Source organism: Callospermophilus lateralis, chromosome 11 (assembly GCF_048772815.1).
Source record: "Callospermophilus lateralis isolate mCalLat2 chromosome 11, mCalLat2.hap1, whole genome shotgun sequence".
Taxonomy (NCBI): Eukaryota; Metazoa; Chordata; class Mammalia; order Rodentia; family Sciuridae; genus Callospermophilus; species Callospermophilus lateralis.
The window spans coordinates 18,010,976-18,036,800 of NC_135315.1; the positions used below are offsets into that span (position 1 = coordinate 18,010,976).

Genomic DNA, 25,825 nt, shown 5'->3' on the forward strand with positions numbered 1-25,825 from the left:
CTAGTTGTCCCAGATTTGGCTAGTAAGAGTTCCTTCAAGCTGGCTGTTTCATGCTTATGACCTGTGCATCTATTTTTGAGCATTTCCTTACTCTCTGGCACAAAAAGATGTATGTTCTAGACTCATCTTATACTTTTCCTGAGATCCTGGAATCATCCAGTTCATCAAGGAACTTGGGCTTCTTTTTTGTGTGTGTGATGTTGTGGTTTGAACCCAGGGTCTTTTGCTTGCTAACCAAGCACTCTACCAGTGTGCTACACCCCAAGCCCTTTTTATTTTTTTTGAAAAATTGTTCCACTAATTTACCCAAATTGCCCTCTAACTTACAATCCTTCTTGCTAAGCCTCCTAAGCAGCTGGGATTGTAGGCATGTCCCACCATGCCAGATGAGCTCTGACTTCTTAGAGTAGGAAATAGGATTTAGAAGCAAAGTTCCAGGTGTGCTCATTGCTCTTGGGATACATCACTTCCTGTCCCTTTCATTGAGCACTGGTACATGTGTCTTTAATTGTTTCTGTACATGTGTATTGAAACTCATTCATCCTAATACCCACATTCTATTCTAGCACCATAGGTCTTCCTGTCCTTCCTGGTTTCTTCTTTGTGCTGAGAATCCTGGCTCCCAGCATCCTCAGTGTGTTTATTCATATATTTCTCAGATCTACAGAGTGCACTCTTAAAGTTCCTACATCTGCCTTTAGGAAAGTGCATCCTTCCTGGCAATCTTTCCCCTGCCCTTTATTCTTTTGTATTTCTTGTTTTGAAAGTTTGGTACCCTCTCTGACTCTGCTCTAGGCTTTTCTGCCCTCTTTGTTCTTATCAACACCTTCTGAACCCTGTGTTTGTTAGGTGATGCTGAACACTGAGCGGCTAATCAAGCATGCAGTGCAGGAGAGGCTGGCAGTCACCGTGTGTATCAACAAGATTGACCGACTGATCCTGGAGCTGAAGCTGCCTCCAACTGATGCTTACTATAAGCTGCGCCACATTGTGGATGAAGTCAATGGATTAATAAGGTAGTGGATGAAATCAGTGGATTAATAAGGGAGTGGATTTCCTGTCCTTGGAGACTCTGGTTTTTATAAATCTTAATTTTACCCAGGAATACCTCTGGGAGTAACTCATAATTTATTTCTTGGCATGTGTTGATGAGCTAGTTGGGCAGAATTCAAGGCATTTTTCAGGACCCTACAGGGATTGACTCCATAGCCTTGTCTCATTAGCCCTGTGTCTTAACTAGTTGTCCAATTTAAACAGGTAGTATTGGGGTCAGTACCTTGGGCTTTAGAAACAGTCTCATCTTCACGAGATAACTGTGAATTGGACAGATTATTTAAGCTTAGTTTTTGCTTCTGTAAAAAAAAAAGTAATAATATTTGCCTATTGAAATGTAACAACAAATGAAATAGATATTTGGTATAGTATTCTAAACAGAGCTTACTTATGGCAACTGAGTGCTGAATAATGTTGGATGCTATTTTATTAACATAGACTAAGTAAATTAAGGAACTGTTTACTGTATTTCTGTGGATATACTTGCTTCTCAACAAGGTGGATTTAGAGCTCACTTTAATGATTATGAGTGATGGGATAGTATACAGTATCTAAGTGGCATTTTGGTACTTTTTTCTTTCCTTCATTTTGTTTTATTTTGGTCCTAGGGATTGAACCCGGGGACCCTTATTAGTAGTTATAGATGAACAGCATGCCCTTTATTTTATTTATTTATTTTTTTATGTGGTGCTAGGGATCAGATCCAGTGCCTCACTCATGTTGGGCAAGTGCTCTGCCATAGAGCTGCAGCCCCAGCCCCTAGCCCTTTTTATTCTTTGTTTTGAGACAGGATCTCACAAAGGTGATGAGGCTGGCCTTGAACTTGCAATCCTCCTGCTACCTCAACCTCCTGAGTTGCTAGGATTACCAGCATGTGCCACCAAGCCCAGCTCTCAATATATCTTAAAGGCATTCTTATCTGCAGGCTGAAGAATGTAATGTATGACTTCTTACAGCCCCTAAAATAGGCCTGGGAAGAGGCCATCCTATTGAAAGAATGCCTTTCTAGTTGAGGATTGAGGGTTACCCCTATATATCCAGAGACTAAGTTACCTTTAGGAGACTCCCCAGTTGGTAGCACTAATTCTCAACAGGAATATTTTCTCCCTGTTTCTGGAGAAGCTGAGAAAAAATAATAAAACCTTTTTTTTTTTTTTTTTTTAAATAGGAGATGAAATTAGCTTAAATCTTGATCTACCAAAATAGAAAGTCAAGAGTTATGCTTTAAACCTATAAATAAGAAAAGTAATAATATGTTGCTTAAATACTTAGAGATATCAAGGTAAATACTCCAAGAGCAGCAGGGTTTGTTGTTTTGTTTTTTTTTTTTTTCCTCCCTTGCTGTACAGAGGATAAAACTCAGGATCTTTTTTTATTAATGTTTGTTCTTTTTTTAAAGAGAGAGAGAGAGAAAGAGAATTTTTTAATATTTATTTTTTAGTTTTCAGCAGACACAACATCTTTGTTTCTATGTGGTGCTGAGGATCGAACCGGGCCGCACGCATGCCAGGCTAGTGTGCTACCGCTTGAGCCACATCCCCAGCCCCAAACTCAGGATCTTGAATGCTAGGCAAACGTTCTAACAGTGAGCTGTATGCCAACCCTATGAGCAGTTTTTAAAAAGTCAAAAGCAGTTGCTTCTTGAGAGTATAACTTCAGGGTAGATGGAAGCAAGAAGGGAACTATTCTAAGCTGATACTTTTATTTCTAAATTAGAAAATTCTGTACCAGTAAGGCTAAAATTGTGGATTTGATTCATGTATACACTGGTTTTCTTATAAATGCAAATGGGCTTGGGGTGGTTATTATGGCTTCTGCATGACTTTTTTTCGGGAGGTGGGGGTACCAGAGATTGAACTCGGGGACACTTGACCACTGAGCCACACCCTCAGCCCTATTTTGTATTTCATTTAGAGATAGGGTCTCACTGAGTTGCTTAGTGCCTCACTTTTGCTGAATCTGGCTTTGAACTCATTATCCTCCTGCCTCAGCCTCCCAAGCTGCTTGGGATTACAGGTGTGCACCACCATGCCTGGCCTTCTGCGTGACTTTTAAGATTGAAAGTTGTACGGGGCATGGTGGTACACGCTTGAAATTCTGGAGACTTGGGAGGATGAGACAATAGGATTGTAAGTTTAAGGCCAGCCTTAGTAATTTAGTGAGCACTATCTCAAAATTTAAAAAGGGCTGGGGATGTAGCTCAGTGGTAAAGTGTATCCTGGGTTAAATCTACAGTTTTAAAAAATAAATGAATGGGGGAATATAGCTCAGCTATAGAATGCTTACTTGACATACACAATTCCCTGCGTTCAGTCTTCAACATAGCAAAATATAAATAAATAAGTAAAAAATAAAATTTTATCATAAACTTTTAAAACAAAGCTGAACAAAGAAAAACAAGACAGTAAATTTGGGGAGCAAAGTTGGTCTTTTTCTTTCTTTTCATGAGTGGTACTTGTACGTAAGTCTGTTTGCATTCGCGAAATTGGGAATGCTCTCAAATGTGTTCCTCTCTGATCACATTATATTCATTTCTTGTGTTCCAAGGTCTTTGTCTCTGTCCTCCAGGTTTCCCCTTGTTTGTCCTATGTGGTTAGCTTTTCTAAGATTCTGCAGAATGTTCCCAGCTCGGGAAGTCAGCTTGTTACTGGGAGTTAGGGAACAACTCCATCATGTCACTTTCTTGGACCAGGCTGTTGGCAAACTAAGAGTCTTATGCAAGCCCCTCCTCAGGGCTGGAGAGTGGCTGTGACACAGAGTTCCTGCCCTTCCCCCTTGGCAGTGCATCCGAGCTGCTGCACAGCCTGGCACTGGCTCACCACGTTCTCTTTTTCAGCATGTATTCCACCGATGAGAACCTGATCCTTTCCCCGCTCCTGGGCAATGTCTGCTTCTCCAGCTCCCAGTACAGCATCTGCTTCACGTTGGGCTCCTTTGCCAAGATCTATGCTGACACTTTTGGTAAGCTCTGACTGGCACTGTGTCTCACCAGATTTCCCAGAGTCATGTGTGCATTTCCTGCTGAATGGCTCAGACTGGCTTCATGTCACAGTACCCTGTTGGAGAGGAAACAGTTTATCACCTATTATTGTCATATTTGGGGCTCTTTTTGACCTATCGTTTTCTTTAGGTTTAATAGTTTCTAACAAAAGAAAAACAAAAGCAACTGGGAAGTGAGGCAGAGTTTACAAAGTAGGAATTATCCATGCCTGCAAAGCAATTTCAGGCTTCCTTCTTAAAGCTCTGTTAGAGCTTCTGTTTTTCCAGCTGTAACTAAGCACATATAAATTTGATAGGTCTAATTGAGAACCCAAATTAGACTGTACAAGCCTCCACTGGCAGACCCAGTTGCATGAGTCTATGGGTGTCCAGAGAGAGCATTGACACCAGATCTCTGAGGTCAGCTTCCCTACCTAAGGGGCTCCCCAGCTTTTCCATTTCTGTTGCCTCACCAGTTACCTCCAATTCCAATAGGAACCATGTATTGATAGTCTTATGTGTGTCAATGAAGTAATTCTTTCATAGGGAGTTGTTACCCTATTTTCAGGGCTGAAGATACAGGCCCTATGAGAGGTCTCACAACAGAGAGATAGTGGGGGACCACCATTTCTGTTCTCACCAGTCACACCACCTCATTCTCAGGGTGGATGGCTTTGTTCCTTTGAAAAAACAAGCAAAACTTATTTTTTAAGTTTAGCCAGGCCCAGTGATAGATGCCTGTAATCCCAGTGACTTCGGGAGGCTGAGGCAAGAGGATCGAAAGTTCAAAGCCAGCCTCAGCAACTTAACAAAGCCCTAAGCAACTCAGTGAGACTTTGTCTCTAAAAAACTGGGCGGGGGGCGTGGGGGGAGTGTTAAGGCGGCTGGGGATGTGGCTCAGTGGTTAAGTGCCCCTAAGTTAATCCTTGTTGACCACCCCTCCAAAAAAAAAAAAAAAACAACCCCCTAAGTTGGTGTTTTGGGGCTTTGTTTTTGTTTTTTTTTTTTTTTGTAGTAGTGGCAATGGGGATAGAACCCAGGGCTTCATGGATGCCAGGCATTGCCCTATCAATGAACTAGACCTCCAGCCTATCGTTTTAAAAACATATGTATATTTAATAGGTGTTTATTATAGGAAAGTGGAAAATACAGTAAAATCTGGTCAAGAAAATAAAATATACCCATGACTTCTTTACCCTTGCCACTGTTAACATTTTCTTTTTGGTTCTCTCTTTTCCTGTTTATTACTTTACATTAATGAGATCATATGTATACCTATTTCCTGGGTTTTCACTCATCATTGGATCATTCACCATTAGATGAATATTTGATTTGTTTCCAGACAGTGCTTTTTTAAAAAATGGATAGGTGGACAATGAATGAAATTCATTTGGTGGGCTTCCAGTACAAGTTTGTCCTTTGTATCAACTTGTCCATCTCAGTGTCCTTTGTATCAGCATGGAAGCAAAATCAAAGACCCTTTCTGTAATTATAATGTACATATACTTTAGTTTCTCTTTGAAAATGTTCTGAGCTATGGGAAAAACTGTTACTACTCCTTTGGGCCACTTTTCAGTATTATCATCACGAAAAGCCGTACATGCACTTCTAGAAGGTCAGCATTGAAGGTAATATCAGAGATATGTAGTCCTTCCTCTTCATTTTTCATAAGCAGTACATATTGCATTTTATTTTACATATTCACTTTACACAAGGTCACAGAACTTGGTGGAGTTGGTTCTCTCAAATCATTTGCACCATACTGCCAAATCAATTCTGAGCCCTCTTGCTAGGGATACAGTATAACAGTGCATGATAAATATCTCTGACTTCTAGGAGTTTCTTCCACTAGTCAAAATCACAGAGTGAGGAATGGCAGTGTAAGGTGATTACAGGAGCTGAGTGCCAAGTAGCTGGAGTAGGCAGGTAGAGCTCAGGGAATGGCAGGGAACGTCAGCTTCAGTGACCTAGCAGCACGGTAGGCTGCACAAAGAAAGGCAGGCTTGAGCAAGTAGAGACTAGGGAGCCAGGCATTCCACACTCATAGAATTGGAAGAGGGAGTGTGGAGGCAGTCATTGTCGGTCATGGCCTCTGCAGAAAACAGTGGGCTAAATTGCCAAGGAGAAAGTTCAAATCAAAATTGCTAGTGAGGGGTCTGGGGTTATGGCTCAGTGGTAGAGCACTCGTCTGGCATGTGTGAGGCACTGGGTTCCATCCTCAGCACCACATGAAACAAATAAATAAAGGTATTATGTCCATCTACAACTTAAAAAAAACTACTAGTGGCTAGTTTTGGACCACATAGAGGAGGATTTGGATTCCAGGTACTTTATCCTGTAGGAAATGAGAAACTATCAGAGATTGGAGTGGTATCTGCAAATCTGATGAAAGATAGACCAGAAGGAGGATGGAATGCGAGATATTTTGCCAGTGTTCAGATATAGGATTGTGGGTATTCAATTAGCATTACCTGTGAAATTTGAAAAGGAAGAAATGGATTGGAGAAGTGTTCATTCATTCTTTCAGTGATCATTTATGAAACCTCTGTTAAATTTGGGGTACTTCTTATAGGTATTCAAGAAGTTCAGTACAGCCTAGCACAGTGGCACATGGCTGTATCCCAGCTACTTCAGAGGTTGAAGCAAGAAGATTGCAAGCTCAAGGCCAACATAGGCTGCTTAGCTAAATCCTGTCTCAAAATTTAAAAAATGGCTGGGGATGTAGCTCAGCAGTGGAGCACTCCTCAATTCAATCCCCAGTACTGGGAAAATGAAAAAATACAAATCCAAGTCTGGGAGTTCAGTGGTAGAGTATAGTTCAATGGTAGAGTGCTTGCCTAGCATGCAAGAGGCCCTGGGTTCCATCTCCAGCACTACATAAGAGGAGAAGTAGTTCAGTCCAGTGCTCCAACACAATAAGAGCAACAGTAAGGGCGTCTAAAAGACATTGCATATCAGAGAAGAATGAACATTTTGGTAACTACTGAAGTGGGACAGAATGGAAGACTTGGTAATTAACATGGGGAAGAAAAAGATTTGGAACTTATTTGAAATGTTGTGGTGCCTCGCAAAGAGATTGAAAGGTCTGAAGGGGAATGTGACTTTCCTTTGTGTTGCCTCAGGTGAGAAAAAACAGCCTGACATCTGGGAAGAAATATCCAGAAGGTAGTTGTTTTGTCAGTGACCTAATTGAATTTTTTAGGAGGTTTTTATTGTTGCTGTTTTTGTGGCGCTAGAGATTGAACCGAGGGTCTCACATGCTAGGCAAGTGCTTTATCACTGAATTCCAACAACACCCCCAGCCCTATTCATTCATTTATTCGTTTGTTTGTTTGTTTATTAGAACCAGGGATTAAACCCAAGAGTGCTTAATCACTGAGTCATATCGCAGCCCTTTTTTTTTTTTTTTGAGACAGGGTCTCATTAAGTTACCTAGGCTGCCCTTGAACTTGGAATATTCCTACCTCATCCTCCCAAGTAATTGGGATTTCAAGCATTTGCCTTTGAACTTGGCTTTTCAGGAACTCATGACACTTGAATTTCAAGTCAGTTGCTTGGTTCAGTCTGATTAAGTGTAGCAGTTGCAGTCAGCCTAAAACTATTAATTGATAAAAGATGAGACAAAGATTGTTTTTGGTGTTTTGTCCCTGGAGGGCTGAATGATTGCCTATTAGAGTTTTAGGGCTCATTAGAGCCTTATGCAGATGCTTCAGTAATAAGTTAACCCATACTGGAAGCAGAGTAGAGCTTTTAGGTGGATCAAGAAAGATTGAAGGACTGGGGATATGGCTCAGTGGCAGAATGTTTGCCTAGCATGCATATGAGACCCTGAGTTCAACCCCCAACACTGCAAAAAAGAAAGAAGGGAAGAGAAAGGAACCATTAAACTGTGCTTCCTTAGAAAGACCGAGGGTTAGATGCAGACAGAAAATGTATATAGGCTGTTGAGCTGTTGTTTCATGCCTTGTCTATAGCTCAGTCCTAGTGCTTGCTGAAAAGGGAGAAAAATACTTGTGTTCTCATTTTGGTTTCAGCGTAGTCTTGTCAACTTTAGGCCAGTCCTGAGTAACTTTGTCTGACTACTTGGCTAGACAGAAGTGTCTGGACCCTGGAAAGGAAATACTAGAATTCCTCAACATGGTTGAGGACCACTTGTAGCACCTGAAACAGATTTCAAACAACCCTGTGCTAGGTAGATTATAATTGTGTGACTTTTCTGTAGGTGACATTAATTACCAGGAATTTGCTAAAAGACTCTGGGGTGACATCTACTTCAACCCTAAGACGTAAGTAGAGTGTGGTTCATGACTCTCTGAAAGGGTGGTGGGGTAATTCATTCTCCCCAGTAAGCAAGGACAAATAAAGAATTTCCAAGATAAAACCTACTTGTTTCTTAGACATGAACTGCTGTCCTTGTTCCCCTGGATTGGTGTCTAATATTGTATGAGAGGCTATTTCTACTGAGGTCCTCAGGCATGCAGGAGGGTTGTAATCATGTGTCCTCTCAAAAATATCTCTTTGGAAACTATGATCACAATGCATTCCTCCCTTTGCTCCTGCTCAGACTCAGAACTTAGGCAGTGCAGCCTTGAGGTCAGTGACACTGCCTTCTCTCTCCTGGGTCACTCAGAACTCTTATTTCTCTTTTTAGGCGAAAGTTCACAAAAAAGGCCCCAACCAGCAGCTCCCAGAGGAGCTTCGTGGAGTTTATCTTGGAGCCCCTTTATAAGATCCTTGCTCAGGTGAGTGTCAGGCCACCTGCTTCAGGTCTGCTCTTGTAAGCACAGATGGAAAAACTGGTGAAGTCATATTCCCCTCTGCCCTAAACCTGCTCACCTGCTCAGTTTTGTTTTACTGAGCATGAGGGAGTGGCTGTCAACATTTTGTTTTTTGTTTAGTACCAGAGATTGAACTCACATCCCGACCTATTTTTTATTTTTTGTTTTTGCATGCACAAAGCCCTTGTTTAGGCTGGCTTTGAACTTGTGGTGCTCCTGCCTCAGCCTCCTGCGTTGCTGGGATTATATATCCTCTTTAGAAGAATAATTTTGGTTGTGGGAATTTAATTTACAGGTATAATTGTGACCTCCCGGTTGTTTATATATTAAAGATTTTTTTTTTTTTTTTTTTGGTAATATTTTATTTTTTAGTTTTCGGCAAACACAACATCTTTGTTTGCATGTGGTGCTGAGGATCGAACCCGGGCCACACGCTTGCCAGGCGAGCGCACTACCGCTTGAGCCACATCCCCAGCCCTATTAAAGATGTTTATGTTAACAAGCTATGGTGGTGCATGCCTGTAATTCCACCTACACAGGAAGCTGAAGAAGGAGGATGACAAGTTGGAGGTCAGCCTTAGCAACTTAGTGAGACCCTACCTCAAAAAATAAAAAGGGGCCTGGTGCAGTGGCACATGCCTGTAATCCCAGCAGCTCAGGAGGCTGACAGGAGGATTGCAAATTCAAGTCTGGTCTCAGCCACGTCGAGGTGCTAATAAGCAACTCAGTGAGACCCTGTCTGTAAATAAAATGCAATAATAGGGCTGGGGATGTGGCTCAGTATTGAGTGCCCCTGAGTAAAATCCCTGGTAAATTTTTTTTTAAATAAATAAAAAGTGGGGCTGGGATATAGCTCAGTTGGTAGAGTGCTTTCCCTGCTTGAACAAAGCCCTGGGTTCAATCCTCAGCACCACAAATAGATAGATAGATAGATAGATAAATGAATAAATAAATAGGGCTAGGGATGTAATCCAGTTTTGGGGGGAGACTTAATATAACATTTTGTTTATATGAATTTGTGCTACCAGAAGTGGAAGTGCAGGACTAAAAGGGTAAAAATGTTACATAGGAATTTTCATACAGACCTTTCTCAGTGAAGAAATATGCTTAATAAGCATCTTACACAAAGGACTCTCTCTCTCTCTCTCTCTCTCTCTCTCTCTCTCTCTCTCACACACACACACACACACACACACACACACACACACCCACACACCCGGAATGTGTGTGGCCATTCCAGCTGATAAAAGAGCAAAACATAGCAACAAGGCAAAATAGCCATTAAAATTTATCAGCACTGAAAAACACTTAGTATCTTTTGTCAAGACTGGAATGGATTAATAAAAGAAATTTATAGAATCTGCCTCAGTGGAGACCTTGAGTCTGCTGAGGATAATTTAGTGTGGCATTGTCCTGACAGAATGAACTGCTAGGTGGCCTTTTTTGGTTCCTTCCAGTCCCTTGATCCTCTAAATCTGAATAGTCTCTTGAGTAGGGAGGGGTAAGGGATTTCCTGAGTAGAAGTGATCTGCTTTTCAGACACCTGGGGGCAGCACCAACAGAAATCAAGCTGAGTGCTTGGTTTATTGGCAGATGGGTATTTCACCAAGTTGGCTCTGCCCCACTTTGGGTTGAAAGGTAGGTACGCTAGGCTGCTTCTTTTTTTTTTTTTTTTAAGAGAGAGAGAATTTTTTAATATTTATTTTTCATTTTTCTGTGGACACAACATCTTTATTTTTTTATTTTTATGTGGTGCTGAGGATCGAACCCAGTGCCCCACGCATGCCAGGCAAGCGCGTTACCGCTTGAGCCACATCCCCAGCCCCCACTAGGCTTCTTGAAACCAAACTATTGTCCTTGAAGAGATCTCCCTGTGGAAGAGAACCAGTACAGCAGCTTTTCAGATTGCCCTTTGCCCTCCCCGTCTATAGCACCACACCGGGGCTCTTAACTGCAGTTGACCTGGTATCTGGTTCTCCCACAGGTGGTGGGTGATGTGGACACCAGCCTGCCGAGGACCCTCGATGAGCTTGGCATCCACCTGACCAAGGAAGAGCTGAAGCTGAACATCCGCCCCCTGCTCAGACTGGTCTGCAAAAAGTTCTTTGGCGAGTTCACAGGTAATAAAGAGCTCACCTTCTTGTGTCCTGTCACAGGTGTCACCAGAACTCTTTTTTTACCCTGTAGTTGTGGTCCAAGTGCTGAGGCTCTTTAAACACACCATAGTTTGGGATACAGAAGCTTTCTATTTTTTCCGAGCTGCTTTCCTTAGTGGATGATAGCAAAACTCCTGACTTGGGAACTTAAAGAAATTAGATCTCCCTAACAGGAGGAGCTTCCAAGTGACAAAGATAAGACAAATTCTGGGTTTGGAATATTTGCTAGGGAATAGTCAGGAAAGCAAACACCTGGGGGAGTGACATAGTAGGGAAATTTTAGGCTAGGATTCAGGAGACTTGGGTTATAAACCCAGGTTTCCCTTTCCTACAAGGTGCTCTCCTGTGTCTTAGTGACATAGGAGGTCCATAATTGCTGCTCATTTTCCCCTATGAGAATATATAGAAGGAAAAGCACTGGGCTGATTGAAAACAGACCTGAGATTGTTATTTGGTACTGGGGATTGAACCCAGGGCACTCAACCACTGAGCTACATCTCTAGCCCTATTTTATATTTTAAGACAGTGTCTTAGGGCTGGGGATGTGGCTCAAGCGGTAGCGCGCTCGCCTGGCATGCGTGCAGCCCGGGTTTGATCCTCGGCACCGCATACAGGCAAAGATGTTGTGTCCGCTGAAAACTAAAAAATAAATATTAAAATTCTCTTCTCTTCTCTTCTCTCTCTCTCTCTCTCTCTCTCTCTCTCTAAAAAAATAAAATAAAAAAAATATAAAATAAACTTTAAAAAAAGACAGTGTCTTACTAAGTTGCTTAGGGCCTCGGTAAGTTCCTGAGGCTGGCTTTGAACTTGTGATCTTTCTGCCTCAGCCTTCCAAGTAACTGAGATTACGAAAGTGTGCTACCATGCCTGGTTGAGTGCTTTCTCTTATATGGCTTATTGTTCTGTTAGGAAAATAGTAATTTATTGAATAGAAATATGGAGAGTTTCTCAATTCAGTAATTATTTGAGCAAGAAGAGATAGGGTGCTTTTCTAGGTCAGTACAAGCTCTCAGTAAATGTTTATAGTCAATAAAAGCATGGATCTCTGTGGCCGTGGATTGCTGTAGAAACTTTAAACTGTTTTGTCAGCCGAGTTCCAAGAAATCTATATCACTAAGACCTGCTTCTTAAACTTCTCTGAATCGGTACAACTCCAAATCTTTCAGCAAAATCCTTCCCTAAAATCATAGTTCCATTCTGTTTGCAACTAAAAGGCTCAGGGGTTACTCCAGTTGAATAACTGGGTTAATTGGGCTGCACAAAATAATCACACAAGAGACACAAATACCTTTTTCTTTGGGATCGCTGTGATGGCTCCTCTGACCTTAAGGGTCCGCAGGAAGAGAGAGAGCAAGAACACATGCTGACCCATTTTATTGAGGAGAAGCTATTCAAATGAGGCAAGGGGTCAGGTTTCAGGGGGCTGAGTCTATCTTCACGATGTCCACTGTCAGCAGGTTGACTGACACCTGGGTAGGCCACACTCAAGGGCACAGTAAGAAAAGGAGATACACACAAGGCACTTCCATGGAAGATTCTATTCTAAACAGGGTAAGGGGTTATATTACAAAGGAACAGGTGAGCGTAACTTCACACATGGGGCTGTAGCAAGACACACCCATGCATGAGACACCAACCCTCAAACCCAAGAAGGGTGGTGAAAGCTCTGCCACATTTCTGTGATTGAGCGCCTCAGCACCCAGCCGGGGAGTGTGACTCAGTCACAAGTAAGGTTGGTCTCCCATAGTTCCATAGTTTTTAGAACCAAAATCATACTCCTTGCATTTTCCTCAGTGTCATGAGACACTGCTCATTTTCCCCTATGAGAGTATGTAGTCATGGCTTTCTCTTCTCTCTCCACAGGCTTTGTGGACATGTGTGTACAGCACATCCCTTCTCCAAAGGTGGGTGCCAAGCCTAAGATTGAGCACACCTACACAGGTGGTGTAGACTCTGACCTTGGCGAGGCCATGAGCGACTGTGACCCTGATGTAAGTGAACATGGCCCCCAGTTCCCTTCCTGCATAGGCATACTGATTTTTGGTCTTGGGAGTAATGCTCTCTTTCCCATCTTTGCCTCCCACTGAACCCTCCGTGAGCAGAGTCAGGTCTGAATTCACAGCCAGATGTTGCCAGTACTAGTGAACACTCTCATGCTTTCTGACTCTCAGGGTCTTGTTCTGTAATGTGAGGATAATATGTGAGCAGTTGTTACGACAGTTAAACAAGATTAAGGAAGTATTACAGTTGTGTTTAGCATGGTGCTATAGTAAAGATTACTGGCAGATAGTAAAGATTCAACAAGTGATATCTGTCTTGTCAGTCTGGGGTTTAAAAACACCTTTCTAGGGCTAGAGTGTAGCTCCATGCTAGAGCATATGCTTAGCATGGATAGGACCCTGGGTTCAATCCCCAGACACCAAAAAACAGCAACTACCAAAAAAAAAAAAAAAAAAAAAAAAAAAAGAAATCTCCAGCCATTCCTTAGGCAATGTAGTGTCTCGTCATAAGCATATGGTTGGTTGAGAATTGTGAGTTACATGTTCAGAGGAAATTTAGGGCAAGTAATTTTGTCAGTATTGTCAATTTGCCATTCCAAACCTGCTTGTCTTCCCATTACCTTAACCTATGTCTCCTGTTAACCCTCCAGAGAGGAAGGGTCAGACCATGGTTTGGAACTTTCTTGGGTGATCACCATATCTTCCTTAGGTCTGGGTTCTCCGGAGTTCATGTAGTTACTGCCAAGAGGTGAAGACAGCGGTACTTACCCGCAAGATGTATGTAGTTGAAGCTGCCCTGTCTCTTCCTCCAGGGTCCCCTGATGTGTCACACTACTAAAATGTACAGCACAGATGATGGAGTTCAGTTTCATGCATTCGGCCGGGTACTGAGTGGCACCATCCATGCTGGGCAGCCTGTGAAGGTGCTGGGGGAGAACTATACTCTGGAGGATGAGGAAGATTCCCAGATATGCACTGTGGGCCGCCTTTGGATCTCTGTGGCCAGGTACTGCCAACCATAGCCTCCCGGGGCATGTCTTGGCCTCTATCCTGGGACTTCCCCTAAAATCTGGGAGGAGTGAGCCTCCTTGGAAGTACAGTGGCTGCCTGGCTCTTTACAGTGGCGGGAGGGTAGGAGGACCCTCCCTCAGCATAGCTATCACCTTCCAGTTCTTACTACTCAGGGTGGCTAGGGCCAAAGAGCAGCTACTGTTGGAATAATGCCAAAAGCCTTGCCTCTGTTGTTTTTTGTTGTTTTTTCATTTCTGGGATTAAACTCAGGGACAGTCTACCACTAAATGACATTCCTAGCCCTATCTATCTATTTACCTATCTATTTATTTGAGACAGAATCTTACTAAGTTGCCAGGGGTCTCACCAATTGCTGAGGCTGACCTTGAACGTGGGATCCACCTGTGTCATCCTCCTGAGTTGCTGGGATTAAAAGCAAGCACCACTGCCCAATTTACCTCTGCATTTTGAACTTTTATAGGAAGATTTCCATTTTTATTCATCTTAGTTCTCTTCATTTCTTCTGTGATCCTTTAAGTTATAACCTTTCTGTTTCTACCCAAAAGAAATTATTTCCCAAACTTTATTGTCTGTGCTTTGACCAAGGTAGAAGACTTCACTGGATCCTCAGTCAAATTTACCTCTGCCTCTGGCTGCCTATCAGTTTATGATGTAGGCATCTCAATTGGCAGGGAGAACCAAGGCAGTCCTGTTCCCTAATATGTCTGCTCTGCCTTAACCAGGGTCCCTTTTTCCTCCTCCAAATCTACCAAATTCTCTAGAAGGCAAAAGAAAATCAAAGAACAAAGAAAGTTGAAGTATCTTTCATCTTTTGATATCCCCTTATGTTGGACACCCCAGGCAGTGACTTTTACCATAAACCTCTGATTGAAATTACATTCTCCTGTTATGTCCTCTTCTGATTCCTTATACTTTTTTTTTTTTCAAGGCACTCTTTGCATACATGGAATTGTATGATTATATTGTTTGCCTCTCTCGCCTGCAAGAAGTACCTGGTCTGCATGTCTCTGCTCCTGCGTTTTTATGTAGTGAATGCTCTTCCTAAGTTCCATGACTGCTTATTGGATGTTGTTCCAGGTACCACATTGAAGTGAACCGTGTTCCTGCAGGCAACTGGGTTCTGATTGAAGGTGTTGATCAACCAATCGTGAAGACAGCGACCATAACGGAACCCCGAGGCAATGAGGAGGTAGCATTTCTGAAGAGGCCAGCTGGAATAGCTTAAGCTAGAGGGTCACGAGGAACCAGGGCACATGTGAACAACAAACAGGAACTCCAAGGGGTCTAACTCAGAGTCGTTGCCACTTCCTGGTTACAGGCCCCAGCATGGACTCAGCCTTTTAGTTCTGACCCTGCTGGATTCTCCCTGTACTTAAACTCAGATGTTAGGAATATTTTGTTCTTTTCCACTTCTTTTTGTTCTGCCAAAATATGTGGGAATGATTGGCCTTTTGGGTTGTCCCCAAGCAGCACAGAGGCTCCTGTTTGGGGAATATCTGACTCTCAGCAAGTCCTCAGCTCTCTCATATGCCTGCCTGCATCTTTTTATCCAGTCACTGTGGTGCTGGGGGTGGGATCTGGTCCTCACACACACTAGGCACACTGCTTCCCTGCCCAGCTTACACCTGCACCTTCTGTGCCTTCTCAGACCAGATGCCCTGACTCCTCTGCATTTTGAATCTCAGGCTCAGATTTTCCGGCCCTTGAAGTTCAATACCACATCTGTTATTAAGATTGCTGTGGAGCCAGTCAACCCTTCAGAGCTACCCAAGATGCTCGATGGCCTGCGCAAGGTCAACAAGAGTTATCCGTCCCTCACCACCAAGGTATGTGTGGGACCTGCTGCTGCTGCTACTGCCAAGCCCAATTTGCCCTGGCTGCCTGCTCTGCACCACCTTCTGCTTCACATTCTCAGGTGTTCCTGAACTGTTGCTTTTGGCAAATGATAACAGGAGCAGTCATGCCTATTAATATTACTTGAGGGCAGGATAAAACCTGTGTATGTAGGTTCCCCCAGTGTCTTTACATAGAAAGAATATATTCCTTATGAATACACTTTGAATTGATTTTTCCAGAAAAGTTATTCTTGTCCTTGAACACTTCTAATCCTGAGTAACTGGCCAAGCTAAAGGGCTAGTTTGTTGTCCGTGGACATAGGGTAGGGTTTCTCCTAAATGGCTAAGATAGGACTGAAGTCAATGACTTTACACTCAGTAGCACTGTGCTAAGTGCTCCCACCTTCTCAAGGACCAATAGGTAAGGAAGTATGCCTCACTGAGGTGGTTTTGTTGTTGTTCGGTACCAGGGATTGAACTCTGGGTCACTTGGTCACTGAGACATATCCCCAGCCCTATTTTGTATTTTATTTAGAAACAGGGTCTCACTGAGTTGCTTAGAACCTCACTTTTTGCTGAGGCTGGCTTTGAACTCACAATCCTCCTATTTTAGCCTCCCAAGCCACTGACTGGGATTACAAGCATGTGCCGCTGTGCCTGGCCTTACTGAGGTTTTTTGAAGAGGCTGGAACAGTCACTGTTTCTGATAGTAGGTTGAGGTATCCCCTGTCCAGCCCTGGCCTGGATTCTATTTGCATATGCAGTTGCTCACACAAGAGCGTCTAGGCTGTGACCACCAGGGCTGTTGTGTTTCAGGTGGAAGAGTCTGGCGAGCATGTAATCCTGGGCACTGGAGAGCTCTACCTGGACTGTGTCATGCATGATCTGCGGAAGATGTACTCAGAGATAGACATCAAGGTAAATTAGTGCACCTTTCTTTGGCCCCTCCGCCTATCCAGCAGCCAGAATCCTTGCTCCAGGCAGATTTCACTGGATGTCCAAGAGAAGAGGGGTGAACTGGAAGATATCCACTTATAGAAAGCACTTTCTGTTGCTTCTCCTTTGTGAAGGCTTTGGAGAACTTTTTTGTCCCCTCACTGGGTTATTCTCAGTGTCAAGGTTCCCAGGCCAGTTATTTTTTGTCCTTTTGTTAGAAAAATTATTTCACAATTGTAGTGATGGAGGGCTTGGAGTGGACGGTTTTGAGGTGAGTGGAGGGTGGCTCTTGCAGATTCATCACCACCACTTCTGATGTGGTCCTTGGCCTCCATCTCCCAGTTGAGGCACACTTTCTTCAGTGTCCGTTGCTACTTGGGCAGGTACCCTCAGTACCTCTGTTAGACTCATCTGGTGATGTGCATGAGTGAGCATCAGGGAGCAGGTGTTCACCAGGATCTGTTGCACCCCCAGGAATTGTTCAGTGACTGACGGTGGGGGGCCAAGCACATGTTGGAAGCTGTCTTGAAAGACTATAATTAAGGCCCTTGTTTTGATCTCCTACTTACTCTTGGCTCAGGAATAAAATGCCTTTACTATCTTCTCAGGCTTTTTAGTGATGGCATGGACAGTGCTACAGCCTGCATTGTGCCTGTTACCTGTGCTGGTGAAGGAACAGGGGGTTCTCAAAGAGGGAGAGCCAAGGGCACTTCAGAGTTCCCTTAGGTAAAACTTTGCCCTTCCAACAAAAGTAGACTTTGCCTCAGCAATTTATTTTGTTCCCAGGTGGCTGACCCAGTGGTCACATTTTGTGAGACGGTGGTGGAAACATCCTCCCTCAAGTGCTTTGCTGAAACACCCAATAAAAAGTAAGCTGGGAGCATAGTGTCCCTGGACTGGCAGCCTCAAGGACACTGTCCCCCTACACTCACCCCAGTTCCACCCCCAGCCCAGCACTGTGGAAGTAGAGACACCCAAGACAGGGAGAGAAGGTGCTTGTGCTTAAGATACCTGTGTTTACTCCAGCCCCTTGTCCCTTATGCTTTTGGACAAGATGCTGTATGAATCCTTTGTCTTAGATATTACCAAGAGGAGTTCCATAGTTGCCACTTCTTCTCTGTCATGTGACAAAATAAAAATTTGCCCCAAAATCTAATTGTTGGTTGTTTTAAATTATTATTATTATTCCTGGTATCCCAAAAATAAATTATTGTTATTTATTTTTTTGCTACTGAGGATGGAACCCAGGGCCTTGCATGTGCTAAGCATGTGCTCTACCACTAAACTACATTCCCAGCTGTAGCTCCACTTGTTTAACAAACTAATACACTGAAATGAAAGAAGATAAGTCCTTTGTTCCACCCTGCCCCTGAGGCTTCCTCTGGTGTCACTGCCTCAGCTTTTCCTTAGGAATGCCCCACTAGTCCTGTGAGCCCTCCTCATTGCCTTTGTCTTTCTCACCAGGAATAAGATCACCATGATTGCTGAGCCTCTTGAGAAGGGCCTCGCCGAAGACATAGAGAACGAGGTGGTTCAGATCACATGGAACAGGTGGGTGCATGGCTCTGCCTCTAGGGCCGATGCCACAGTTTACCTGCCACACATCATTCTGGGAAGGAGTTATGTGTCCCGCCTTTGCTAATGTTCCGAGCACAGCATGGGCTGAATGGGGTGACTCTTCTCCAGAAAGGGAGGGTCCATGGTCCCAAAGCCTTCAACAGAGCTGTCTGATACCTCCATTTTCTCCTTTCCCCAGAAAGAAGCTGGGAGAGTTCTTCCAGACCAAGTATGATTGGGATCTGCTGGCTGCCCGGTCTATCTGGGCTTTTGGCCCTGATGCCACAGGCCCCAACATCCTGGTGGATGATACCTTGCCCTCTGAGGTACTGCAGAACTGATGGGAACCACGTGGCACTCTTTATAGCTCCTGAGTAGAGGAAACTGCAGTGTGCCCTCCTTTTCTCCAAAAATATTTTGAGTTCTCTGGTGAAGGAGAGGGTCTTCTCCTAGCTGTACCTCTCTTCTCCCCCTCTCAACTTTTCGGTTGGTAGGAGGACTGCTGAGGAGCCTTCATGTTTCTCTACAGGTGGACAAGGCTCTTCTTGGCTCAGTGAAGGATAGCATCGTTCAAGGTTTCCAGTGGGGAACCAGGGAGGGGCCCCTGTGTGATGAATGTAAGTTCATAGCACCTCCCCCATCCATGGGACCCAGCCAGAGAAGCAGCTAGGAATGTATATTGGGTCTGTCCCATGTCCTGGGCTAACTTCCTCCCCTTTCCTTATCCCATTGCCACCACTTGGCACTTCCTAGAAATGAAGTCACTTCTAGACCAACATTGCTTCTCACTCCTGAATAGGAGCTGTCTTTGGGTGTATGTGACAAGAGATATAGTGAAGACTGAGATTGGAGTGGTTTATTGACCCAGATTGGACTTCATGGGACTAAATGTGAAATTCCTAGAACTTGATTCTGCTTCCAAACAAAAACGTTTAATATCTGCAGGGGGAGAAAAAAAAAAAAAAAAAACAAATTTGTAGAAAAGCTCTTATGGCCTGAATCAAATGTATACTTAACTGCTGACCTCTTTTACCACACACCTTCTTGATCTGATTAGAACACCCATTCTCAGATAGTGTGTATATAAGGAACTGAATCCAGGGGTGCTGTAGCACTGGCTACATCCTCAGCCCTTTTTTAATTTTTATTTTGAGACAGGATCTTGCTAAGTTGCTCAGGTTGGTCTCAAACTTGGTACTCCTGCCTTGTACTCCTGAGTTGCTGGGATTAACAGGTGGTGTCACTGTGCCCAGCTCCAGTGTGATTTTTGTACCACATTTTCTGTGGCTGTGATGTATGTAATGTAGCAAGATTCTGTACTACTCTGCTATAGCCCTGTGACTAGCCCCAGAACTAAACCTCACAGAGTTGTCCTCATCTCCTTTTTAGTGATTCGGAATGTCAAGTTTAAGATCCTGGATGCGGTGGTTGCCCAAGAGCCTCTGCACCGGGGTGGAGGCCAGATTATCCCCACAGCCAGGAGAGTTGTCTATTCTGCCTTCCTTATGGTAAGAGCAGGGCTGTCGGGGACCATCCTGTTTCCCTGGACAGGGCAATAAGTAGAGGACCAGGCTCTAGGCGCCTGGAGACATTTTATCCAGGGTCTCCCTTCTCAGCCCTCCCCTCTGTTGCAGGCCACTCCTCGTCTGATGGAGCCTTACTACTTTGTAGAAGTCCAGGCCCCTGCAGACTGTGTATCTGCCGTTTATACTGTCCTGGCCAGGCGCAGGTGAGCAACCCCAGTGTGTCAGGGAGAATGCTAAGATCAAGAGCAGAACAGGAAATGCCTCAGCTGCTGAGGGGGCAGAGTAGAGCTTGGCCTCAAATCTGTCCACTCCAGACCCAGTCAGCACACTTTCCAGAAGGAAGTAGAGAGGAATGAGGCAATCTCTGGCTTTATCACAAATTACAACTGAAATTTCTTGGACCCCTACTCAGAGAGCTCCTGGGGGAAGTACTGAAACAAGTCAACCCTGTGACTATCTCTAGGACCCTATCCTGTCTGCTTTTTCTGCTCTCTGTAGAGCATTCTTGGTTATTTTTTCTTTGCTGGGAACTCTGGGCTAGGTTGAATCTGGGAGCAGCAAAAGCCAGATTGCTCCTTGGCTTTTCGCCTCTGTATACGTAAGGATTCAACCTTTGCCTTTCTGTCCCAGGGGGCATGTGACTCAGGATGCACCCATCCCAGGCTCCCCTCTCTACACCATCAAAGCTTTCATTCCAGCCATCGACTCTTTTGGCTTTGAGACTGATCTCCGGACTCATACCCAGGGACAGGCCTTTTCCCTGTCTGTCTTCCACCATTGGCAGGTAAGAAAATGGGGCAAACCAGCCAGCCTGGCCTTCCACCTATTCAAGCTGATCCCTATCTAACCTATTTCCCCAACCCCCCAAGTGAGGTGTTTAGTATCCTAGAGAAGAGTCCTGCTTTGGGCTTGAAGCCTCTGGAAGCCTAGAACATTATAAACCCTTTGCCTTTCAGATTGTACCTGGTGATCCTCTGGACAAGAGCATTGTCATCCGCCCCTTGGAGCCACAGCCAGCTCCTCACCTGGCCCGGGAATTCATGATTAAAACCCGTCGTAGGAAGGTACATGTTCCTCAGGCCCATTGTAGTCCCTCAACCCCCAGAAGCCTCAGCAGAAGTTTGGTTCCTTTCTTCTTCATGAACCCTTTTCCTGAGGGCCTATAGACTGAGAATAGTTTACGGCACAGTGTGGAAGGAAGTGATTTGTACATTCCTTAGACAACCAGAACTGGGGCCTTTAGGGAAAAGGGAGCTGGGAGAGGAGTGTCTTCTGGGCTGTGACAGTACCCTAAAGGCACAGCTTCTGAATAGTTATCTACATTCCAGCTCCTGCCAGCCTCCACCTCCAGCCCAGGTCTTGGACAGCCCCTAGCTCAGCCAGTCCCCATATGGAGCTCACTCTTACACTTGCCCCCATTCTCCACAGGGCCTGAGTGAAGATGTGAGCATCAGCAAGTTCTTCGACGATCCTATGTTGCTGGAGCTCGCCAAACAAGATGTTGTGCTCAATTACCCCATGTGAGTGGAGATGTTCCTGGCAGTTCCTGGACTTGAAGCTGAGACCTGTATGACTTGGTCTTTGTGTTGTCAAAGAGTGTCTGAGAATTGCTGTGGCCATGATGAACAACTCTCAAACCTCCAGTCCAGAGTCCCAGTGAAGAAGGGCCACTTGGCCTCCTGATTCTTTCTGTGACCTCTGCCTGGCTCCGTTCCCAAGGAACAGACAGGAGTTTGGGCCCAGGGAAAGAGAAGAGGATGAATGTTATTTTGTTTGTTAGTTTGTTTATTTGGAAATTTTATGTGGTACTGGGAATTAAACTCGGGGGCACTCGACCACTGAGCCATATCCCCGGCCCAATTTTGTATTTTATTTGAGACAGGGTCTCACTGAGTTGTTTACCACCTTGCTAAATTGCTCGGGCTGGATTGAACTTGCAATCCTCCAGCTGGGATAACAGGCATGCGCCACCATGCCCGGCCTGGAGGATGAAAGTTTTTAACCCTAAGAGCCACTGTCTTCAGGATTTACATGGAATTTTATTTTTTACAAGTTCAACCTTAGTTGTGTTTTGTAAATGAACAGAAAATTCTGACCTCTGCCTTGGCCTGCTTCTTTCATCCTCCGCACTCCCATCCCATCTAGTCCTCGTGCTTACATTCTGGATATATGTCATCTCCCATGAGGCATCATTGCCTCTGCTCCAGCTGCTGCCTCCTTCCTGCCTGGGTCCCCAGGGAAAGCAGTCGGTGGAGGAACGCCTTTCTCTTACTTCAGTGTTCCCATGAGCCTCAAGGCCCCTTCGTTGCCCCTCCATCCCGTGCCCACTCCATGCTGCTTCTGGGCAGACCTGAGGTGGTATGGGAGTTGATGGGATTCTGGGATTTAAGGTCTGCCTGTCTTGACCTTAGGAGACCACTGCCCCTTATATGTCTCCCTGTCCCTGGAGTTGGGGACCAAAGCTCAATGATATCCAGCCTTTCTTCTAGGTCCCTTCCTCTGCTCTCTGCTAGTGAAGAAGACACTTGACTTTCCTCAGCACTGGTTTATTAGGCACATACAAAGGCTGAGGAGGGGGTCAAGCCACCCAGCCCCCTCAGGAGCACTACTTCTCCCCAGTGTCCTGTGCCGTCCTCTTGTAATCTCTGTACATCGTGTACACAGCACCTGTGTGAGGAAGAAGAAGAAATGCCCCTTGCCATCTGAACACTGTACCCATTCTGTGGCTCCCCCTGGTGTCCCAAAGTTTCCATTCTAGCTGGTCCTTTGAGAGTTGGCATCCTTGCTTATCAGTCCCAACAGCTGCTCCATGCATCTAACCACACAGCCTGTGGGAACAGCCCATTCAGCAGTTCACAAAGCACTTTAGTGTGTATTCTGTATCTGAGATACCTCAGCAATCTGTGAAGTGGGCAAGCTGGGGTGACTAGCTGTGTTATACATCAGAAAGGCTCAGTGAGGGGATTGGCTTGCTGTCACAGCAAGTAGCTTCCTGCCTTTTTTATCAAGAAAGAAAGAGATCCAACATGTTCTGCTGCATGACATTTCTCATTTCTAGGGCAACCTCATGAAGCAGGCTGCACACCATCCCACAGGCCCAGGGCAGGAGACTGAACAGGGAACCCTGACAATGTCTCAGTTCAGAAGCCTCTTCAAGGGTTTGATGTGCATCCTATGGGAAGTCAAGGGCCTTTTGATTGTGAGAACTCAGACTTTTACCTCAGCCAATTTGCCCTTCTCCTGTGACCTGCCCCCCACCCCAAGCTGCTTACCTAGCATGATTGCACCCACAGCACAGGCCTGTGCTGCCACTCGGGTGTGAATCAGATGTATGGACATCTTGGTGGAACCACGAGCTTTCAGCCGATAAATTCTGTATGCTGCCACCAGCAGGCAGCCTCCCAAGCCTGTGGGCAGAGAATGTGACCAACCCCTGGCCTTGGCCTTCAAGCTCAATTGTCCTCTGATGAGACAGCCTCTAGACAGGCTGGGAGGCTAGATAAGTGGCTGCTTTTGTGCAGTTTGAGAGGGGAGTGGGTAGCATTAGGTTGAGCTGATTCCCCTTGATGGTATTTTTAAAGTGGCTGTATCCCTTCCCCATATACAAATAGCCCATCCCCATGACCATGCCACCTTGGCGCTGGGGCCCCGTCTCTAACCACAGCTGGCTCCCACATCCTGGTACAGCTGTTTTTCTGCTCTCCCAGGGACTTAAAGGAATCCCTGAGGAATCCCAAATTATAATTCTGACCCTCCCCATCCTGAGGCTGGTGTTGGTGCCCCAAGTTTCCCTTTGTCCCATGCATTCAATTCCTGTCCACTTCCACCCATCCAGACTCCCTTGTCTCATTGTGAGGGTTTGTTCCTGGCGCAGTGCATAGGATCACTTAATTTCTCTAACCTCTACCTCATTATTTTTTTTTTTTTTTTTGTAGTGGTAGTGGTGGTGGTGGTCCTGGGGATTGAACCCAGGGCCTCATTCTTGCTAACCAAGCACTGTACCACTGAACTAAATCCCCAACCTCTCATTCTCCTTTGGAAAGACCAGAAGTCACTATCTCTTTTGAGAGAAGTTCCCCTTTCATGTCCCCATTCTTTTCCCTACTCACCTATGGGTACCAATGGAGAGTCCCTGGTCTTCCTTAGGAACTTCTCAGACACGCTGTCCTCGCCCTCAGGTGGCACCCACCAGCCTTTGTTAGTAGACATGATCCTGGACCCAGTTGTTAACAGTCGGGGGTCTTAGACTTCAGCCCAGTCCTAGGAGGTACCCCACAGTAAGAATTCTGGTTCTCAGTCTGGAGTGGAAAGGAGCTGGTTACCCGCTAGCATCCTCTCACCATGCTAAGCACAGTCTTCTCTTGAAAAGATGTCCCTCCTGGGTATCCTGTCTCAGGTGTTTGGGCCACTAGCAGCCACTTCCTCCATGTCTTTCCTAATGTCTGCCTCTTCCTCCCAACATCTGCTTCTTCCCCAACTCATTCTGACTTTACTGTTTTTTCTGCCACCCCCCTTCCCTCCATTTGCATCACTGGGTAAGATCCTTGGGCCAAGAAAAACAACTGGAAAAATCCACAGAGACTGAGAGGAACAGTCCTTGAATCTTGGGGGCCTCCACTGGTCCTGGTTTTGTGACAGTTACTCCTGAGGGAGCTAAAGAGTAGGATCTGGCCCTAGGGAGCCAGAGTCATCCCAGTTACAGTACTGAATACTAAATCACCAAAGGCAGAGGTTCAAACGATGGGACATTGATTTATATATAATTTAGCATATATTTTGCACGTTAATACTGGAACAAATTCTGGTCTCTGAGCTGCTCTTCAAACCACTACCTCCATTTCTAGGGAGAAAACTCCTACTGTTCTAACTTGCCAACCCCTGTAAGTATCTGCTCTGCTCACAAACTAGATGTAGTCCTGGTTCTCACAGCGGGATTTCTGCCAGTGGGATGCCTTCTTAAGTCCAACCATAAGACCAATTCTCCCTACTTGAGTCAACTTCTCTTCCTAGTTGCCCCTTCTCTTCTCCTGGAGGAGAAATGACCGGTGGCCCCACAGGTCTCAGCATGCTGGTGCTTACCCTAGGAGATGGTAGAAAGTGGAGCGTGAGCAGCAGGGCCAGGGCTCAGCATCTGCTGTTTTGAACCATCCAAGAGCTGATGTCGGAGCTATCACTATGGGGTCAGGGAAGCAGTGACTAGAGCTTTATGCAGACTTTGAAGTCGGGGAAGAGATGGGTGGAGAAAGGACAGAGCATGGGTCTTAACCCCCCATCTGCTGAGCTCCAGACACTGAAAAAGCATGTTGGACTGTAGTGACACCCCCTCCTCCACAAAAAAAAAAAAAAAAAAAAAAAAAAATCTTAACTAAGCTTCTCCAGAAATTTTCACCATAATTGGTTTTAAGACTATAAGCAGGGCCAGGATTGTGGCTCAATCATAGAGCGCTTGCCTAGCCTGTGTGAAACACTGGGTTCAATCCCTGGCACCACATAAAAATAAATAAATAAATAAAGATACTGTGTCCATCTACAACTAAAAATGATTTTTTAAAGACTGAAGCAAGGGGTTGGGGTTGTGGCTCAGAGGTAGAGCACTTGCCCAGCATGCGTGAGGCACTGGATTCGATCCTCAGCACCACATAAAAATAAAAAATAAAGATATTGTATCCACCAATAACTAAAAAAATAAATATTTTTTTAAAAGACTATAAGCAAAAGAGTCTCTCAAAAAAAAAAAAAGTTCAATGTAGTTAAACTTCCTATTTTCCTGTTGCTCTATTTTACTTGGCCATTGGCTAGGAAGAAATCAGCACTCCAGGTGCTGAACACCCCTTTATTTGTTTTTCACAAACATGTATCCAGTATAGTAGTTTGTAGAAGCGTGTTTGCAAATGTAAAATGTAATAAAAAGGACAAAACCTTTAAACAAGGCCTCTGTCCTTGAGCTGGGGCTTCACAGAGATGTCTACATTT

The 25,825-nt window shown here is 44.8% G+C and overlaps 2 protein-coding genes across 5 annotated transcripts in view; one reads left to right on the forward strand and one right to left on the reverse strand.

Moving 5' to 3' along the window:
* Eftud2 (elongation factor Tu GTP binding domain containing 2) overlaps positions 1–21,951 on the forward strand; it is a 40,424-nt gene extending 18,473 nt beyond the window's left edge. For all 3 annotated transcript variants that reach the window (XM_077110462.1, XM_076869200.2, XM_077110463.1), the window contains 19 exons: positions 850–1,016; positions 3,890–4,014; positions 8,255–8,318; positions 8,684–8,774; positions 10,795–10,930; positions 12,830–12,957; positions 13,779–13,972; positions 15,076–15,187; positions 15,684–15,824; positions 16,650–16,751; positions 17,556–17,638; positions 18,234–18,320; positions 18,526–18,652; positions 18,856–18,943; positions 19,716–19,834; positions 19,961–20,055; positions 20,483–20,636; positions 20,809–20,916; positions 21,281–21,951. In XM_077110462.1, the coding sequence (XP_076966577.1) occupies positions 850–1,016; positions 3,890–4,014; positions 8,255–8,318; positions 8,684–8,774; positions 10,795–10,930; positions 12,830–12,957; positions 13,779–13,972; positions 15,076–15,187; positions 15,684–15,824; positions 16,650–16,751; positions 17,556–17,638; positions 18,234–18,320; positions 18,526–18,652; positions 18,856–18,943; positions 19,716–19,834; positions 19,961–20,055; positions 20,483–20,636; positions 20,809–20,916; positions 21,281–21,376 (2,217 nt within the window). In that variant the 3' untranslated portion in view covers positions 21,377–21,951. The remainder of the gene's footprint in view (positions 1–849; positions 1,017–3,889; positions 4,015–8,254; positions 8,319–8,683; positions 8,775–10,794; positions 10,931–12,829; positions 12,958–13,778; positions 13,973–15,075; positions 15,188–15,683; positions 15,825–16,649; positions 16,752–17,555; positions 17,639–18,233; positions 18,321–18,525; positions 18,653–18,855; positions 18,944–19,715; positions 19,835–19,960; positions 20,056–20,482; positions 20,637–20,808; positions 20,917–21,280) is intronic.
* Positions 21,952–22,392: 441 nt separating this feature from the next.
* Higd1b (HIG1 hypoxia inducible domain family member 1B) lies at positions 22,393–25,018 on the reverse strand. Of its 2 annotated transcripts, none has more exons than XM_076869203.1 (4): positions 24,932–25,018; positions 23,962–24,112; positions 23,125–23,259; positions 22,393–22,519 (listed from the first exon to the last, which is right to left on the reverse strand). In XM_076869203.1, exons 2-4 carry the CDS (start codon positions 24,059–24,061, stop codon positions 22,458–22,460), a joined length of 297 nt encoding a protein of 98 aa, XP_076725318.1. In that variant the 5' UTR covers positions 24,062–24,112; positions 24,932–25,018; the 3' UTR covers positions 22,393–22,457. The 2 variants fall into 2 exon arrangements, with proteins under 2 accessions (XP_076725318.1, XP_076725317.1); XM_076869202.1 differs by lacking the exon at positions 24,932–25,018 and adding an exon at positions 24,193–24,322.
* Between the last annotated feature and the right edge of the window lie 807 nt (positions 25,019–25,825).

What these genes read in the sequence shown, in the direction of transcription:
- Higd1b (XM_076869203.1), bottom strand. Translation starts at nt 24,061, where the DNA reads ATGTCTACTAACAAAGGCTGGTGGGTGCCACCTGAGGGCGAGGACAGC. An exon ending in CTCTCCATTGGTACCCATAG is followed by an intron (nt 23,260 to 23,961) that starts GTGAGTAGGGAA and finishes CTCTGCCCACAG; the next exon opens with GCTTGGGAGGCTGCCTGCTG. An exon ending in TGTGGGTGCAATCATGCTAG is followed by an intron (nt 22,520 to 23,124) that starts GTAAGCAGCTTG and finishes TTCCTCACACAG; the next exon opens with GTGCTGTGTACACGATGTAC.